Genomic DNA, 17,582 nt, shown 5'->3' with positions numbered 1-17,582 from the left:
GTGCTCAGGTGAGCTAAAAATACATATTTTTTTGTACGCATATTTTTATGTCTCATCGGATTATCACATCGTCAACACGTGACAAGATACCCCACCCAGTCATCAACACGTGACAAAATACCCCACCCAGTCATCAACATGTGACAAGATACCCCACCCAGTCATCAACACGTGACAAGATACTCCACCCAGTTGTCAACACGTGACAAGATACCCCACCCAGTCATCAACACGTGACAAGATACCCCACCCAGTCATCAACACGTGACAAGACACCCCACCTAGTCGTCAACACGTGACAAGATACCCCACCCAGACAAATTTTACTGACACTGGGCTCAACAGTCCTAGAACTATCCTGTTAATGCTGAGTGCCAAACATGGAAGCTACTAGTACCATTTTTCATGTCATTGGTATGACGCATCTAGGGAGCCACTACCTTCCACACTCAAAGCAGGAACTCTTCCACTAAGGTGATTTTTAACAGATTGTAGGAACATTCATAACACTTTTTAGTTATTACTGGGGATATTCATTAAGTAGCAAGAGAGATTTAAATTATTTGTGGCATTGTATGCAACATGGATAGATTGTGTGGCAGCAGTGGCAATGTGACTGGCAACATGGACATAGTGTGGTAACATGGACAAACACAAAGAGGTAAAATGGATACAAATTAACGGTATTGGTAGAAGGGACATTAAGTGGTAGCCTGAGGTTATTGATTTAAGAAATAATTAATAGCAAAAGAGTGCTTTAACACTATTTATGCATGATGGGTGGTTATATGTCGGGCGTAATAATTTCATGAGGGCGCAGCCCGTGTGAAATTATTTGAACGACGTATTACCACCTGAGTGTATAAATAGTGTTAAAGCACGCTTGTGCTATAATTATTTCAATTCTAATATGCTCTTAATCTCAAACACTAGATAAAATATAGAAGCACTCTTTCTTGGTCGCAACAAAAACTCTGACGTCACCGCACGTTAATGTGATGTCATTCTAGCGTAACAGTGTTTTAACAGAGACAAGCATATTAGAATGTGAGCGTTACTGGAGAATTGTGTGGAATATGACACTTACTGAGCAAGATATAAATAAATTGTGTGAACATTAATTTATCGGCAGCATTTAACTAAGTTACCAACATTTTCCAAAATATTTTATAGTCATTTCATCATGGTTGCTGTTGAAAATAACACAGTGAATATTGTCTTCTTTTTCTAACGAAATCTAGTCTGCACTGTATGAAACATTATAAAATAGAGCTTGATTGTTTTATAGAAGCTGAAAATGAGATGACAAATGGTATATCAAACAGAAAATTATATGCACACATCATACAAAATATAGATATAAGATCATTATACAAAGAAAAAGTAAGCCATTTCCAAAATGCAGGGCAAAAAGCACCAGACACAGGCAAAAGCTATTATATTTTGCATTATGAACCTTGCCTATCATACAGTAAAATATTATGCACCCTGTATTAAGGCAGATCTTCAGAGAAGTTTAGTTAAGGTGGTTCCATTTCTATATTCTACTGCTACCAGAAATGCCAGTGACAGTTGTTATTATCTCATCCTATCTCATCGTATTAGGGAATATATGGTAAAGGGGCCTTTTCATCTTTCTTTAAATTCTCTAGATGGCGTCCTTATTCTTCTTTCAGGGCGACATGTCTTTACCTCACTGAAAATTCTAGATGATGTAAATGTCAGTTTTTCACATTTTTCTGTATAAGAAATGTCAGGGAGATCTTTACCTCACTGAAAATTCTAGATGAGGTAAACGTCAGTTTTTCACATTTTTCTGTATAAGAGATGTCAGGGAGACATGTCTTTTCCTCACTTAAACTTCTAGACAATATCAATGTGAGTCTCACATTTTTCTGTATAAGAAATGTCAGGGGGACATGTCTTTGCCTCACTTAAACTTCTAGACAATATCAATGTCAGTCTCAAATATTTCTGTATAAGAAATGTCACGGAGAAATATCTTTATCTCACTTAAACTTCTAGACAATATCAATGTCAGTCTCACATTTTTCTGTATAAGAATTGTCACAGAGAAATGTCTTTGCCTCACTTAAACTTCTAGACAATATCAATGTCAGTCTCACATATTTCTGTATAAGAAATGTCACTGAGAAATGTCTTTATCTCACTTAAAGTTCAAGACAATCTCAGTGTCACATATTTCTGTGTTAGTGCGACATGTCTCTACCTCATTTAAAGTTACAGACAATGTCAATGTCAGTCTGTCATATATTTCTGTGTAAGAAATGTTAGTGCGACATGTCTTTACCTTATTTAAAGTTACAGACAATGTCAATGTCAGTCTGTCACATATTTCTGTGTAAGAAATGTTAGTAAGACATCTCTTTACCTCACTTAAACTTCTTAACAATGTCAATGTCAGTCTTTTACATATTTCTGTGTAAGAAATGTTAGAGAGACATGCCTTTACATCACTTAAAATTAAAGACAATGTCAATGTCAGTCTTTCACATTTTTTGTGTAAGAAAGAAATGTCAGGGAGACACGTCTTTACCTCACTTAAAGTTCTAGACAATGTCAATGTCAGTCTTTTACATATTTCTGTGTAAGAAATGTCAGGGCAACATGTCTTTACTTAACTGAAAATTCTAGACAATCTCAATGTCAGTCTGTCACATTTTTCTGTGTAAGAAATATCAGTGAGACATGTCTTTACCTCACTTAAAATTCTAGATAATGTCAATATCAGTATGTAACATATTTCTGTACAAAAATGTTTGTGAGATATGTCTTTACCTCACTTAAAGTTCCAGACAATGTCAATGTCAGTCTGTCACATATTTCTATGTAAGAAATGTTAGTGAGACATGTCTTTACCTCACTTAAAGTTAAAAACAATGTCAATGTCAGTCTTTCACATTTTTCTATGTAAGAAATGTCAGGGACACGTGTCTTTACCTCACTGAAAATTCTAAACAATGTCAATGTCAGTCCTTCATATTTTTCTGTGTAAGAAATGTCAGGGAGACATGTCTTTACCTCAAACTTCTAGACAATGTCAATGTCAGTCCTTCACATTTTCCTATGTAAGAAATGTCAGGGACACATGTCTTTACCTCACTGAAAATTCTCAACAATGTCAATGTCAGTCCTTCATATTTTTCTGTGTAAGAAATGTCAGGGAGACATGTCTTTACCTCAAACTTCTAGACAATGTCAATGTCAGTTTTTCACATTTTCCTATGTAAGAAATGTCAGGGACACATGTCTTTACCTCACGATAAAAACTATACAATGTCAATGTCAGTCCTTCATATTTTTCTGTGTAAGAAATGTCAGGGAGATATGTCTTTACCTCAAACTTTTAGACAATGTCAATGGCAGTCCTTCACATTTTTCTGTGTAAGAAATGTCAGGGAGACATGTCTTTACCTCAATGAAAATTCTTAACAATGTCAATGTTAGTCTTTCACATGTTTCTGTATAAGAAATGTCAGGGAGACATGTCTTTACCTCACTGAAAATTCTAAACAATGTCAAAATGCCCTTGCCCTAGTAGACTTTCTAGAAAATATAAGTGGTTGTCTTTCACATGTTCCTCTCATCAAGAGCGATTCTTACCCAGCTAAAAATTCTAGACAATGTCAATGTAATGCCCCTTGCCTCTCCTTACTTGAAATGTCAGTGAAAAGTGGTTCAATTGGCTGTCTAGGATATGTCAGTGGGAAGGTCCTTACTAATGTCAGTGAAATGTCTTTTACTTACTGATACGCAAATGTCACTGAAAAGATTTTAACTCACCATCAAGGAACTGTCAGTGAAAAGATTGATAATTCACTGTCTAGAAACTGTAAGTGAAAAGTAGGTCCTTAACTTACTGTATCAGTGTTAAGTCTTCAATTTACTGTCTAGTATTATAAACAAATATGTCTTTAACTCAATGTCTTGGAAATTTCAGTGAATTGATCTTTAATTCATTGTCTAAAAATGTCAGTATAAACGTCACTAACTGGCAAGAAAATGTCAGTGTAAAGGTCACTAACTAGCAAGAAAATGTCAGTGTAAAGGTCACTAACTAGCAAAAAAATGTCAGTGTAAAGGTTATTAAATAACTGCTGGAAAATGTCAGCAGAAAAATCCTCAACTCATATAGGACTTGCTTGTCAAGGTAATTTACAAGAAAACCGTTTTTTATAAGTTTATCAGGAATTTCACTAAAACAAATAGCACACTAACATGTGTAGCTGCAATAAACAAAAACATCACATCACTGTGGAAACCTTTCCCATGTTTGATATTCATTAACTATAGATTGGCTATCACCCTACCGCAAACACATGCCATAAAACTACAGAAGATCTGCCTATTCAAATGCATCAAAAACACCACAGTTTTCAAGCTGCAAAAGCAAGCATGTAACATTGATAAAAACAATATCATGCAACAACCAGAACCAAAAGTCTGTCTCAAAGTATGTATTATGTTGTTTGTTTATTCTGTGTGTGTAACTCAGGCTCTAAAGGTATGTACAGGGTGTGCTGCTACCATAAAGGTTACATCACACAAAAAAGTTACATTTGTTTACTTTGTTGTCATACCAGTGTACAATCTGATGTTTTTTTAATACTTATGTATGGAGAAAGGTTCCAGCTTTTTTCTAATCACTGTTAAATTAACTTCCATGACACACAATTAGTAAATGTTCTAGAAACACCAGTTCTTGGTCTGGAAGCACCAGTACTTATGATACTTGAGAATGTACAATCCTGTTCCAAGTTAAGAATCGTGCAAATCTGCAAACCCACAAAATAAATAGTGCCTTACTACTGTCTTAATTTCAAAAAAAAATTGACACATGCCCTTTATAAGTAAGTCGATCCATCATAATCCTTACAGACTTTTAATACTGGGTGTTGCAAATCCAATCTTCCAAAATCAGCTATTACTGTATATATCTCTCCAAATAAAGAAAAAGAAAAGAATTCAGAAGTATTCCAATATTTCTTCTTTTCAAATTCCAACTTTCAACATTTTTTTCAACATCCCAGTTATAAATAATCTCTATCTTCTATCTTCAGTACTGTATTGTATACAACAATGAAGCAGACATGAATGGAATCGTTATTTGTAGAGATATATATCTGACACCTCTGCAAGAGAGGATCGCACTCACTTCCGCCAGAGCTACACTGTAGCCCGCCTGGCATGAGCCCTCCTGATGGTAGCCCCACCTTCCTCCTGTAAATGATACATACACATATGCACACAATACAGATGCTGGTAAAAATATATAACATTCACAGGATTCAAAACTTTCAAAAACTCTCCAGTTTGTTTTTCTCTTCAAATGTTGGAAATGCCTTCATTGGCACAATAATCTCTGTGTGACAATTGTCAAACTATGCAGCTGAACAAAACTTGTTTTTAGATAGAAAATTCTTTAAGTACAGCCTAACCTCTCTTATTGACACCTCTAAACTCTAAAGAAGAAATACTTCCTTATAAAAGTTAACATTTTCTTTCCAACTAAACAATATCCCTAGTAAATTAACCCCAAACTTGTTCTCTCTTCAAAACATTGACCCAAATTCTCATGTCAAAGACTTATGTGGGAAGGGTACATGATGCACCAGATACAAAGTTCTCATAAAATGGTCAAAACTAATTTCACCTGTTTCAAGTCAAACAAAAATTTAATCTTAAGTATATATATAAAAATTCACATAGGGATGGTGTAAAAAGGAAACACAACTCAAACAAATATATAACTAACAACAGTTTTTGTCCTCATCTACAGGATACAATATTAAAAGTTAAGAGGGAAAACTTACTCCTAGCTGAACTGCATTTTATAGTATTAAGACAAAATTAAACAAAAAATACAGTTAATCTCTGGGAAATTGAGCATCCAAAAATAATTACGGCAATCATAAAGTCATGTAATTTTGTCCTGTTTTTTTCTCTCTCTATATTTCTATGTGGGAACTAGGGATTGCTTGATAATCAGTGGTGCACCAGGTTTTATAATTAATATGCTGCTTAGGCCAAGTTCAATTATTGTACCTTTAACCCTTAGCCTGCTGCAGGCGAATTTAACAGCCTTTGCAAACAGCTTGGAACCAGATCAGACACCGATTAAATCGGCGTCTGATCAGGTTCCAAGCTGTTTGCTACTCTGACAATATTTCTTCCAATTTTGGAGCAAATTGAATGAACTTTACAATTTTAGCAGACGACATTTCCAGCAGACGACAATTTATCTAGCATGCTAAAGGTTAATAATACACTGTTTGTGTAATACACTGTTTGTGTTAACTGCAATACTTTTGGCAACATGACCATTGTGTCTACAGATCCAGCTAGGAAAGAGTTTTCATTTGGACAGTACAATTAGCATAAATGTTTCACAAGGTTGTGGAAATAAAACTAGAGAGCCTACATGGCCATTAATCACTCACCTGAGAAAAAAGTTACAATGTATTGCAAAACAAAAGGTTTTGAGGACAGGAAAAGTGCACCTCTGTTCCTATTATCTACTATTCAGCTTACATAATGGAACTTTGCCTAGATTATATGAAGACAAACATGCAGTCTATCTTTTGATGAGGCATCTAGTCTGTAAACAAGGCTTTCAAGGATTTGATCTAGTGACCTAAATTTTGACCAAGCTTGTTTTTGATCTAGCCTGTAGAAACACAAACATTTTGACCAGATATCATGTAAATCATGCCTTGATTAATAGGTTTCTTTTTCTGCAATTTGACTTAGTGACCTACACAGTTGATCTAGATTATTAATTAAGACAAATATTCTGACCAAAGTTCATGCAGATTATGGGAAATATTGACCCGAGCAGTATCATATTATAACATGTTTATCCTTCATTAGTCCAGTGACTTAGTTTTCCATCACAGATGACTGAGTTTTAAACTTAAAGGCCTAGATCCACTACTATATACGTGCCCCGCCCGAAATTTTAGTTAGACAAACATTCCAACTAGGTTTCATGAGGCTTTTCTTTGATTTCACCTACTGATGAAGTTTTTGACCCTAAATGACCAAAATTCTAAATTTCACCTAGATTTCAAAAAGACAAAGTTTAACATTCTAACAAAGTTTCAGTTAGATCGCTTAAGAAATCAGGACTCAAGTGGGAAAATGTAAAATAGTTGATAGACAAACCAACAATGACAGATGAAGTGTGATCATAATAGCTCACCTTGAGCATTTTTCCCAAGTAAGCTATAAATTACAACACAACATGAGAAGTTTCTAACAAGTTTGATCACAATATCTCGATCCTCACAACACAAACTTATCCAAATGTCCTAGAACAAAATGCAAAATAATAAATCTTTACAACATAAATATATTCATGGGAAATTCTGAAAAAAATAAACATGATCATTTCCAGTCCTGAAAAATATCTATTCAAAAGAATATGCCTGTGACCACAGCAATAAAATGTCCTGAAATATGAAATACTACCAAGCAAATATATCGATACATACTTGTATATAACATACAAAATTCCTGCAAACTGACAGTCCTTCTAATGCTTAAAATTCAGTCATTTTTCAAACCTAAAAAAAATAAACAGACTAAAGAAAAACAAATTAAAAAAAACTGAAATCACTGCAAATAAATAAACTAAATAAATAATAATCAAAACAACTACAAATGAAAAATAATGACTATGTATTTCAAAGACAACCAAATGAAGAGATGAAGCGTGTTGTGAGGAAAATGAAGCGTGTTGAAAAGCGTATTCGTAAGTCTTGTTTTGAAAGTTTTGTGCAGGAGAAGCCGGGAAGCTTGAAGCAAAGGTGATGATGGGATAGAAGCAAATACTAAGCATTTTAATAGGTACATATGTACTAAACATTTACATATGTGTACTTAACACTGAATGGATAATTCTATCCAGAGACTGTGAAGACAGACAGCACAATTTAACAAAACTAACAGTAGGAAAAAAAGGAAAGGAAATGAAGGATGGCAGAATCCTGACATTTTTCTGAATAAATTAGAACTATTTTATATTTGTACAGGTTCCAGTACATGTAAAATTTCCTTCCTTATTTCAATATGCCACCAAGGAGTCAAAATTCAGTACATTACAAGTTATTCACATACTATACCCTTACACATTAAAATGAACTTGTAAAACTAAAATTTGAAGTTTTAAACGTGTAGATTTAGTTGCAGCAAGTTACTCTATTAATTTTATCTTCCAAGCACATAACTTAAATTAAGAGACCACCTAAAAGAAAGGAAAAAAAGGTCTTTTAACACAACAGGTCTCTTAATACAATATGGTACTTCAAAACAAATCAATTTACAAAAACTGTTTTATTTATTTCAGTGATTTAAGAGTCCATACTTTTAAATTAATTAACTCATTCATTCTTACTCAGACATACGTTAGTACTAGGGAAAAACTAAATTAAGGTCTAACGGAACATTTAGGTCAACATATTGGAAGGGTTTTCACATCACAAACACCTAAAACATATATTCTACCTTTCAAACATTTTTTTTTACATTTCAACAGTATCATATAACAAAAGCACCACATTTCGGAGCAATATACGCCCGACGGTATGACCTTTGATCCCCAAGTGTGACCTTGACCTTGAAGCGAGCCATCCGAAACATGTACTCTGCACGTTGCCTCAATGTGGTGAACATTTGTGCCAAGTCTCTTTAAAATCCTTCAAGCAGTTCAAGAGTTACAGAGCGGACACGAAACAAAGTCATATGATCTTTGACCCCTAAGTGTGACCTTGACCTTGAAGTGATCCATTCAACACATGCGCTCTGCACATCATCTCTATGTGGTGAACATTTATGCCAAGTTTCTTAAATTTCAAGTGTTAGAGAGAGAACACGAAACACGAAACAAAGTCATATGACTTTTGACCCCTAAGTGTGACCTTGATCTTGAAGCGAGCCATCCAAAACATGCACTCTGCACATTGTCTGGATGTTGTAGACATTTGTGTCAAGTTTCTTTGAAATCCTTCAAGGGTTCAGAGTTATAGAGCGGACATGAAACTGCTAAAAGACAGACAGACACCGGTGACATAACATAATACGTCCCTTCGGGCATATAAAACTAAAATTTTCATAATTTTATCATATTTCTAAATATAATAAAAGCTTTGTATGAAATACATGTACTTTTAAGACAATTATAAAACATTACAGAAATATTAAGTGCAAAGAACTTTTTATAATGCTCTCATTAAATGCTTTATTCACAGAAAATTATAGTTACAGGGTATGAATTCTACTTCTCTCTTGATGAAAAGAATAATTTTTCAATCCAGTATTGTAAACCTTTTTATTTATTTGCAAACAGATTTAAAATTTATCTTGCTTTATTCTTCTCTGCAAAGATGGGTTCTATTGCTAAGGGTATTCATTGATACAGTGGAACTGTTGTTAGAGGAATACAACAACATGCATGGTATACCGAAGAGTGGTTTTTACCTCATTCTGATAGAGACAGGATCAGAAAAATAGAATTATAAAAAAGTAACATGTAGGGTTAAAATGTGACAGTTAGACATAAACAATGATTAGAGACATAAATTATGTACATAGACAATCATTTAGTGTGATACACTTCGAACAGTGAAACAAGTTCTATTTCATACATTTTGTGCTTTAACAATAAATGTAACAATTTTATCTATAGAATATATGTAGAAAACTGCATTATATATCAGCCTGTGTATAACAGTCCACTAGTCTAATGATATAAAATGTGTAACATAGTTCTTTCTTGTGCATAAAGGTGCAAAAAACATGGTAGATAGGATGTGACAACACAAATCCAGAAATGCTAGTCACAGTCTGCAATAATCTCTAAATGATAATCTCTAAATGAAATCAAAAAGTAGAAACAGTTTCAAACTTTACGTGGTTTTCTTTTTTCTGAAACATCTATGAGATAAAATGTTTACAAAAAATATATTATAATTATATATGATCATGAAAAATACATTTTAAAAACAAGAGGACCATGATGGTCCTGAATCGCTCACCTGCCACCACATGACCCAGTTTTAAACCGAGTATGATGTCGTTTTTTTTCTATTATTTGACATTGTGACCTAGTTTTTGAGCTCATGTGACCCAGTGTTGAATATGACCTAGATATCATCAAGATAAAAATTCTAACCAATTTTCATGAAGATCCACTGAAAAATATGGCCTATAGAGAGGTCACAAGATTTTTTATTATTTCACCTACTGACCTAGTTATTGATGGCACATGACCCAGATTCGAAACTGACCTAGATATCATCAAGGTGAACATTCTAACCAATTTTCATGAAGATCCATTCAAAAGTATGGCCTCTAGACAGGTCACAAGGTTTTTCTATTTTTAGACCTACTGACCTAGTTTTTGAATGCAGTTGACCCAGTTCAAACCTGACTTGGATATCATCAAGATGAACATTCAGACCAATTTTCATATAGATCCCATGAAAAATATGGCCTCTAGAGAGGTCACAAGGTTTTTTTGTTATTTGACCTACTGACCTAGTTATTAAAAACACGCAACCAAGTTTCGAACAAGACCTAGATATCATCAAGGTGAACATTCTGATTTACTTTCATGAAGATCCATTGAAAAGTATAGCCTCTAGAGAGGTCACAAGGTTTTTCTATTTTTAGACCTACTGACCTAGTTTTTGACCGCAGTTGAACCAGTTTCGAACTTCACCTAGATATTATCAAGATAAAAATTCTGACCTAGTTTTTGAGCTCATGTGACCCAGTGTTGAATATGACCTAGATATCATCAAGATAAAAATTCTAACCAATTTTCATGAAGATCCACTGAAAAATATGGCCTATAGAGAGGTCACAAGATTTTTTATTATTTCACCTACTGACCTAGTTATTGATGGCACATGACCCAGTTTCGAAACTGACCTAGATATCATCAAGGTGAACATTCTAACCAATTTTCATGAAGATCCATTCAAAAGTATGGCCTCTAGACAGGTCACAAGGTTTTTCTATTTTTAGACCTACTGACCTAGTTTTTGAATGCAGTTGACCCAGTTCAAACCTGACTTGGATATCATCAAGATGAACATTCAGACCAATTTTCATATAGATCCCATGAAAAATATGGCCTCTAGAGAGGTCACAAGGTTTTTTTGTTATTTGACCTACTGACCTAGTTATTAAAAACACGCAACCAAGTTTCGAACAAGACCTAGATATCATCAAGGTGAACATTCTGATTTACTTTCATGAAGATCCATTGAAAAGTATAGCCTCTAGAGAGGTCACAAGGTTTTTCTATTTTTAGACCTACTGACCTAGTTTTTGACCGCAGTTGAACCAGTTTCGAACTTCACCTAGATATTATCAAGATAAAAATTCTGACCAATTTTCATACAGATCCCATGAAAAATATGGCCTCTAAGGAGGTCACAAGGTTTTTTTGTTATTTGACCTACTGACCTAGTTATTGAAGGCATGTGACCCAGTTTCAAACTTGACCTAGATATCATCAAGGTGAACATTCTGACCAATTTTCATGAAGATCCATTCATAAGAATGGCCTCTAGAGAGGTCACAAGGTTTTTCTATTTTTAGACCTACTGACCTAGTTTTTGACCGCAGTTGACCCAGTTTCGAACTTGACCTAGATATCATCAAGATGAACATTCTGACCAACTTTCATACAGATCCCATGAAAAATATGGCCTATAGAGAGGTCACAAGGTTTTTTTATTATTTGACCTACTGACCTAGTTTTTGATGGCACGTGACCCAGTTTCAAATTTGACCTAGATATCATCAAAGTGAACATTCTGACCAATTTTCATGAAGATCCATTGAAAAGTATGGCCTCTAGAGAGGTCACAAGGTTTTTCTATTTTTAGACCTACTGACCTAGTTTTTGATCGCAGTTGACCCAGTTTCGAACTTGACCTAGTTATCATCAAGATAAACATTCTGACCAATTTTCATAAAGACCCCGTGAAAAATGTGACCTCTAGAGCGGTCACAAGCAAAAGTTTACGCATGCACGGACGACCGACGCTGCGTGATCACAAAAGCTCACATTGTCACTTTGTGACATGTGAGCTAAAAAATATTCCATTTTTTCCATCAGTTTTTGTGAAACAATCAAAAAAACATAACAACTGTAAATTTCAGACTCTAGCATTTCCGCAGATGGACGACATTTATATGAACCGTAATTTTCGTGACCACATGGGCAAATTCTATGTGAGAAGATGGTTATGTGATCGGGCGTCACACTTACTCCTGTTAAAACAGCAGAATATCCAAGTTGGCAGTATCCCTGCTGATGAAACTGATCTGTAACCAATGGCAACCCATCCACACCTAAACAACAGCATGCACAAATAGAAACCTGTGTGTGATATGTTCTTATATGACAAGGTAACATTAATATTTAATACTTATATAAACTGACAAATTAAGTCCTGCCTTTCTCTCATTTTCTATTTCTATCTTATTCATATTTCAACATTTACCATCAAGAAGGAGTGGACGGTGTTTCAAGCAGTTTCAGACGGACAGCTAAACAATTTCTGTGCTTCTTCAATTCTGTAAACCTTTGTGCAACCATATATAATGGAGCAGACACTTGCATGGCATGGATCAGAATGACCTTGACCTTGTATTGAAATGGCTGACCATTATAAAACCCATATAGGAACATCTTTAAGCTTAATTTGATACTAATATTCTTCAGCTGATAATGTAGATCATACAGACATTGCTGTCCGGCAGAATTCGAGAATTCAAATTAGCGTTCAGAGAATATATTATCACTGAAAATTGTCTACTGTCATTAAAGATCTGCTCCAATAAATGACCACCATGGTACAATATGGCCAGAAACTTGGTCATCAAGACAAGTGGTTGAAAGTGAGAACTGCAAACATAAGCCGTGTATCACAAAACATAATACATTTTTATTATACATTATACACATAAACCACACAGAACTTGTTTTATTTTTATAATTAGAAAGCTTAAAACACACAATTAGTACCAATGTCACATCAAAACATTATTGCGGCAACTTCACAATTAGTGGAAAAAGCTCGAGTGATAATCACTGAAAGGAATTATTGCATGTTAGTGCCAAAAATAAAATCATATCGAAACATTTACTAATTAATTAAAAAATGCATAAATGTATAAAAATTATATAAATAATCAATCAAAAATGGTAAAACATATTTGCACAATAACATGTGGTTACTGAATAAAACAGTGAATCTGACAAAAAAAGAAATATCAGGGCTATAAAATCTAACATTGAATTGCCCAATCAAATCAATGGACATCACTCTGATGCATTAGACACCAGATGGCAAACTCACAAGTGAAACTGATGTTGCTTTTAACAATATCAGAAAAATAATCAAAACTGTTAATAAGTCCATAAAAGTTAATGTGTAGCCGCTGACTGTTGACACACTGCATGTTCAAATAAACCCCTAAAAGCGAGAACCTGTCATCTGCATACTGGCAATTAACTTAAAAGCACAATCTGGTCAAATGATTTTTTAAAGTAACTATAGTCCAGGTAGGACAATGTGACACTGACATCATCATCAGCAATGTAAACCAACCCAAAGCAACAATATAAAGTACAAGTGACACTCAGTAACTAAAACTCTATAAAGGCAACATTCAGTCCTGTTTTAAAACAGTCAAAATTCTGTCATTTTATATCATTCAAATGTGTCTAGAGTTCAAATTGTTATGAAATATATGATCTGTTTTGAATAACAGTTACCGGTGTGGCTGAAATAAAATGTTTACAAATTACAGTCCATTTTTATGAATAGGTTGAGATTTCATACTTGTACCCCTTTGTGTAGCGTATTATTCTTTACAAGGCGTTCAAAATTTATTTAGCTTTTATATTCAAAATGTACTTTTAAAACCTGTTCCTGGACAAAAAAGTATAAAATACACAGAAACGTAACAGGAGATAATCTCACGTAGTCTCGTATCACCACGTTAACCGGCATTATCTTACTGAAGCGTTTGCTGACTTGGATCACTTGATCAAATCAACAGACGCTTATTAAAGCATTACACCAGTTGGTGATACGGACAACCGAATAAGGTCCAATTTTAAAACGTCTACTGTTGATTTCTCAGAATTCCAATCATAAATTCATTCCTTCCTTGTGTAGAAAATATTAACAACACCATTAACATGATAAACAACGATCGAAAGTTTTTCACAACACAATTTTTTATCCTTCTGCTTACTGTTTCATACACCGGTAAACCGAGATCTCATTCAGTTCCTACGTGATGTTGGCGCGATTCGCTCTATAAACTGTCTTTCAACTTGCGGATCTATTTATTTTTATAGCTCTTTGACCAGGAGTTTCATATGTGTAGCAAGGGACTAAATAAATTTATCGTATAATTTTCATCATACATGTATACACGTCATGAAATCAGAACCTCAACTAGTTACAAATACTAGTGTGTGACAATGACAAACACCTGAAAAGAACAGTAACGGCCATTAAATTATTTTGACATATTATCCTCTACATAGTATACATGATATGTTCTCAATATTATCACCAGAACCAACATACAATATAAAGATGGCATGACCTCCAGTACAATGTAATGTTAACTGTAACATTTTGTTATGGCCTTTGTACGTAACAGACCATAACAAAACTAAACCGAAAAATATAAAATATGAAATATTTAGCAATACGCATAATGCTAAAGATTGGGTAACATTCCTGAAGGTTTCATTTTTTTGCTTACGTTCTTAGAACAGTGTAGCTCAAGAATTTATACATGGCGTAAATTTAAACCAATAACATATCCAAAAATATATGTAGTTGTGACATTGCAAATTTTTGAAAATGTAATTAATACTGCAAACAATAATTATTATAACGTTGCAAAATAAAACTGACATGAAAACTTCCCAATCCAGAGTATTATGGTTTGTTACTTACGTGACCGACAAGGAGAATATTCCTCATAGTCTGTGGACGATGGTCTGGCTACATAACAGGTTCCTACAGGCTCACGCTTGTCTAATCGTGTTGAGAAGTAAACATATCTTGGTGCACATGCCTGCAAGTAAACAAACAAGTGTTTCTCTAAATGATGCTATGTAAACAACATTAAAGTTGAAAGTACAAATATGTATACGTTGTACAGATAAAATACATACAAACTGTGTGTCTCGGCTCTTATTTGTCTTGTGCAGCCTCACATCCTCTTTGTTCAGGAGGTTCTTAGATGAAATAAAAAAAACACTGACAGCACAAAATACCTAGCAATAAAAACAATTTTGTAATGCAGGAACTTTCTCTTAACATCACATTGAACAATCATAGGTCAGATGGCCACATTCCAGCTTTTGATAGTAGAAGAAGACACCAGGTGCCCTTCCATGCATTAGTTCATCATGGGTAAGGGTAGAAACACAGACCTTTCGTAAGCCAGTTGGATGGCTAATTCTAACATAAACAATTTAAAGCCCTGAACGAGGCTCAAACCCAGATCAGTGTGAGGCAACTGATTTGAAGTAAGTGACTTTAACCACTTGGTCATGGAGAGACCCGGTAATGCAGGAACTAAAAGCAGATATAACCAAACCATTTTAATGTTCTCTCGCCTGTTGGGTTAGCTCAGTAGGTACAGCATGTGACTATAAATAAAGAGATAGGGAAGGTTTAATTTGACTGAGTGCAATATGTTGCTGGTCATTCATCCTCTCCTGCTGATTCATGTGGGGAAATTGGTCCTTAGTTCCTGAGCAACATCAGTTAATACTGGCAAAATACGTGGAACATTGGCCAGATTAATGTTATGCTTTCTCACAACTGAAATACTGCTAAAAAACTATTTCAACCAAACTCAAACATAGCGAAATCAATTATCTTATTAATTGAAATTATTGCACGTTTCCTTAATATTACGTGCATAATCATGTGTAATGAAGTATATATGTATACAATTGCCAATCTTAAGTGGAAACTATATAGGAAACACTTAATGAATATTTCATTACGCCATAATTTGATATTCAATATATTCTGGTATTTTCTTGATTATTGCTCCTGGAAAAAGGCTATTAGCTGTAGTTATGATCAAATACGATAGCATTCAAATATCTTATTTTCAAAAGAAGTCCCCTTTATGTACTTCAAGATATCCTAATTTCTAACAAAAAGCCTCAGATGAAAATGGTGAGTGGTAGTCGAGTGGTTAGTTTTACCTGCTCAACACAGAGACTGCTGGTTTGAGCGGGGAAACTTGGTCTGAGCACCATTTGGATCATGACTGCATGCACCTTCTCATTATGACAACAGAACTGGATTTTCTGGGAAGCCGATGCAACAGTGATTCAGGTAAGCATATATAATGTCTTTCATCAGAATCCAGCTAAAATATGTAAGCATACACTAAATTTGATAATCCAATGCACATTTTCACATGTGTGAGCCAAATCGCACGTAATAAAGAAACAGTATGTCTGCATATTACAGAATTATTTTCCTGATAAATTCAGAAGTTACCCTTCCCTTTGTAATTACAAATGTACAGGAAATCTTTTAATTCCTCACACCTAGCTCCTTCTTGGTTTAAAGCTGGCATTTTCCCATAAGCTCAGTAATTTATGTATTCATGAGCAATATAAGTTCAGATCTTTACAAAAATTTCAATTACTGCAAAATATTAATTATTCATTACTGGATGCACATACAATTAAACATGGTTTAAAACCCTGTAAAATATCCATTAAAATAGGAAAAACCGTTAATTAGCCCCATTAATTCTTGCATCACTTTATTTAACAGGTTTCACAATATTAATGGGTTACATGTTAAAATACCATTAAAACACCCATTTTTAACCATGAATCATGCCATTAAAAATTTAGTTTGGTAGCTAAAATAGTTAATGGCTTTAAAAAAATAGTGAAACTCTGTATTTTTTGAATTTAACAGGATTATTCATGGCCCTTAAATTTGATTTAATACCCATTAAATGTTCAGGTTGTGTACAATTTCATTTAAGAGTAAACTTAATGGCCCTTAACAGCAATGTAATGCCCATTAAATCCTAAATTCTGTAAAATGTGATTCGTATATATTTTCTTTTTGGTTTTTGGCTTGCTCTCCTAATGAATGCTTATAATTCCAGTCTCATATTGTTCTAAAATGGACTTTAATCACAATAAATACATACTACGAACACATCGTCTATAATATATCATGATGTTATATTTAGTTGCATTGAAGTTATTTCCCCTTGATGCAGTTACGCCATTTTTTTCAAATGTTTGGCAAATTGTGTTCCTACAAAAATCGGATTTATTTCAATGAAAGTCGGATGGAAACATATTAATTTATTTGATAACATCAATCTACAATATTTTGGTAAGGGTAAATACGTATTGCTGCATGCCACTTTTTCTGATCTTTGTTTTTCTTGTCCAAATAATCAGCATTTGTATAAGAAAATGGGTGGGGTAAGGAATTTACATTATAAAATGTGTTCAGACT

General features: G+C 34.1%; 1 protein-coding gene across 5 annotated transcripts in view; it reads right to left on the bottom strand.

Moving 5' to 3' along the window:
* LOC123531300 (integrin alpha-8-like) overlaps nt 1-17,582 on the bottom strand; it is a 92,028-nt gene that overhangs the window by 43,739 nt on the left and 30,707 nt on the right. For 3 of the 5 annotated variants that reach the window (XM_053518427.1, XM_053518429.1, XM_053518430.1), the window contains 2 exons: nt 15,021-15,141; nt 12,305-12,387 (listed from right to left, as the gene is read on the bottom strand). In XM_053518427.1, the coding sequence (XP_053374402.1) occupies nt 12,305-12,387; nt 15,021-15,141 (204 nt within the window). Of the gene's footprint in view, nt 1-5,176; nt 5,242-12,304; nt 12,388-15,020; nt 15,142-17,582 lie in introns of all 5 variants that reach the window. The other 2 variants (XM_053518431.1, XM_053518428.1) reach the window with 1 other exon arrangement.

Source organism: Mercenaria mercenaria, chromosome 11 (genome assembly GCF_021730395.1).
Source record: "Mercenaria mercenaria strain notata chromosome 11, MADL_Memer_1, whole genome shotgun sequence".
Taxonomy (NCBI): domain Eukaryota; kingdom Metazoa; phylum Mollusca; class Bivalvia; order Venerida; family Veneridae; genus Mercenaria; species Mercenaria mercenaria.
Note: the sequence above shows the minus strand (reverse complement) of the source record. Positions and strands in the feature narration are given on the sequence as shown.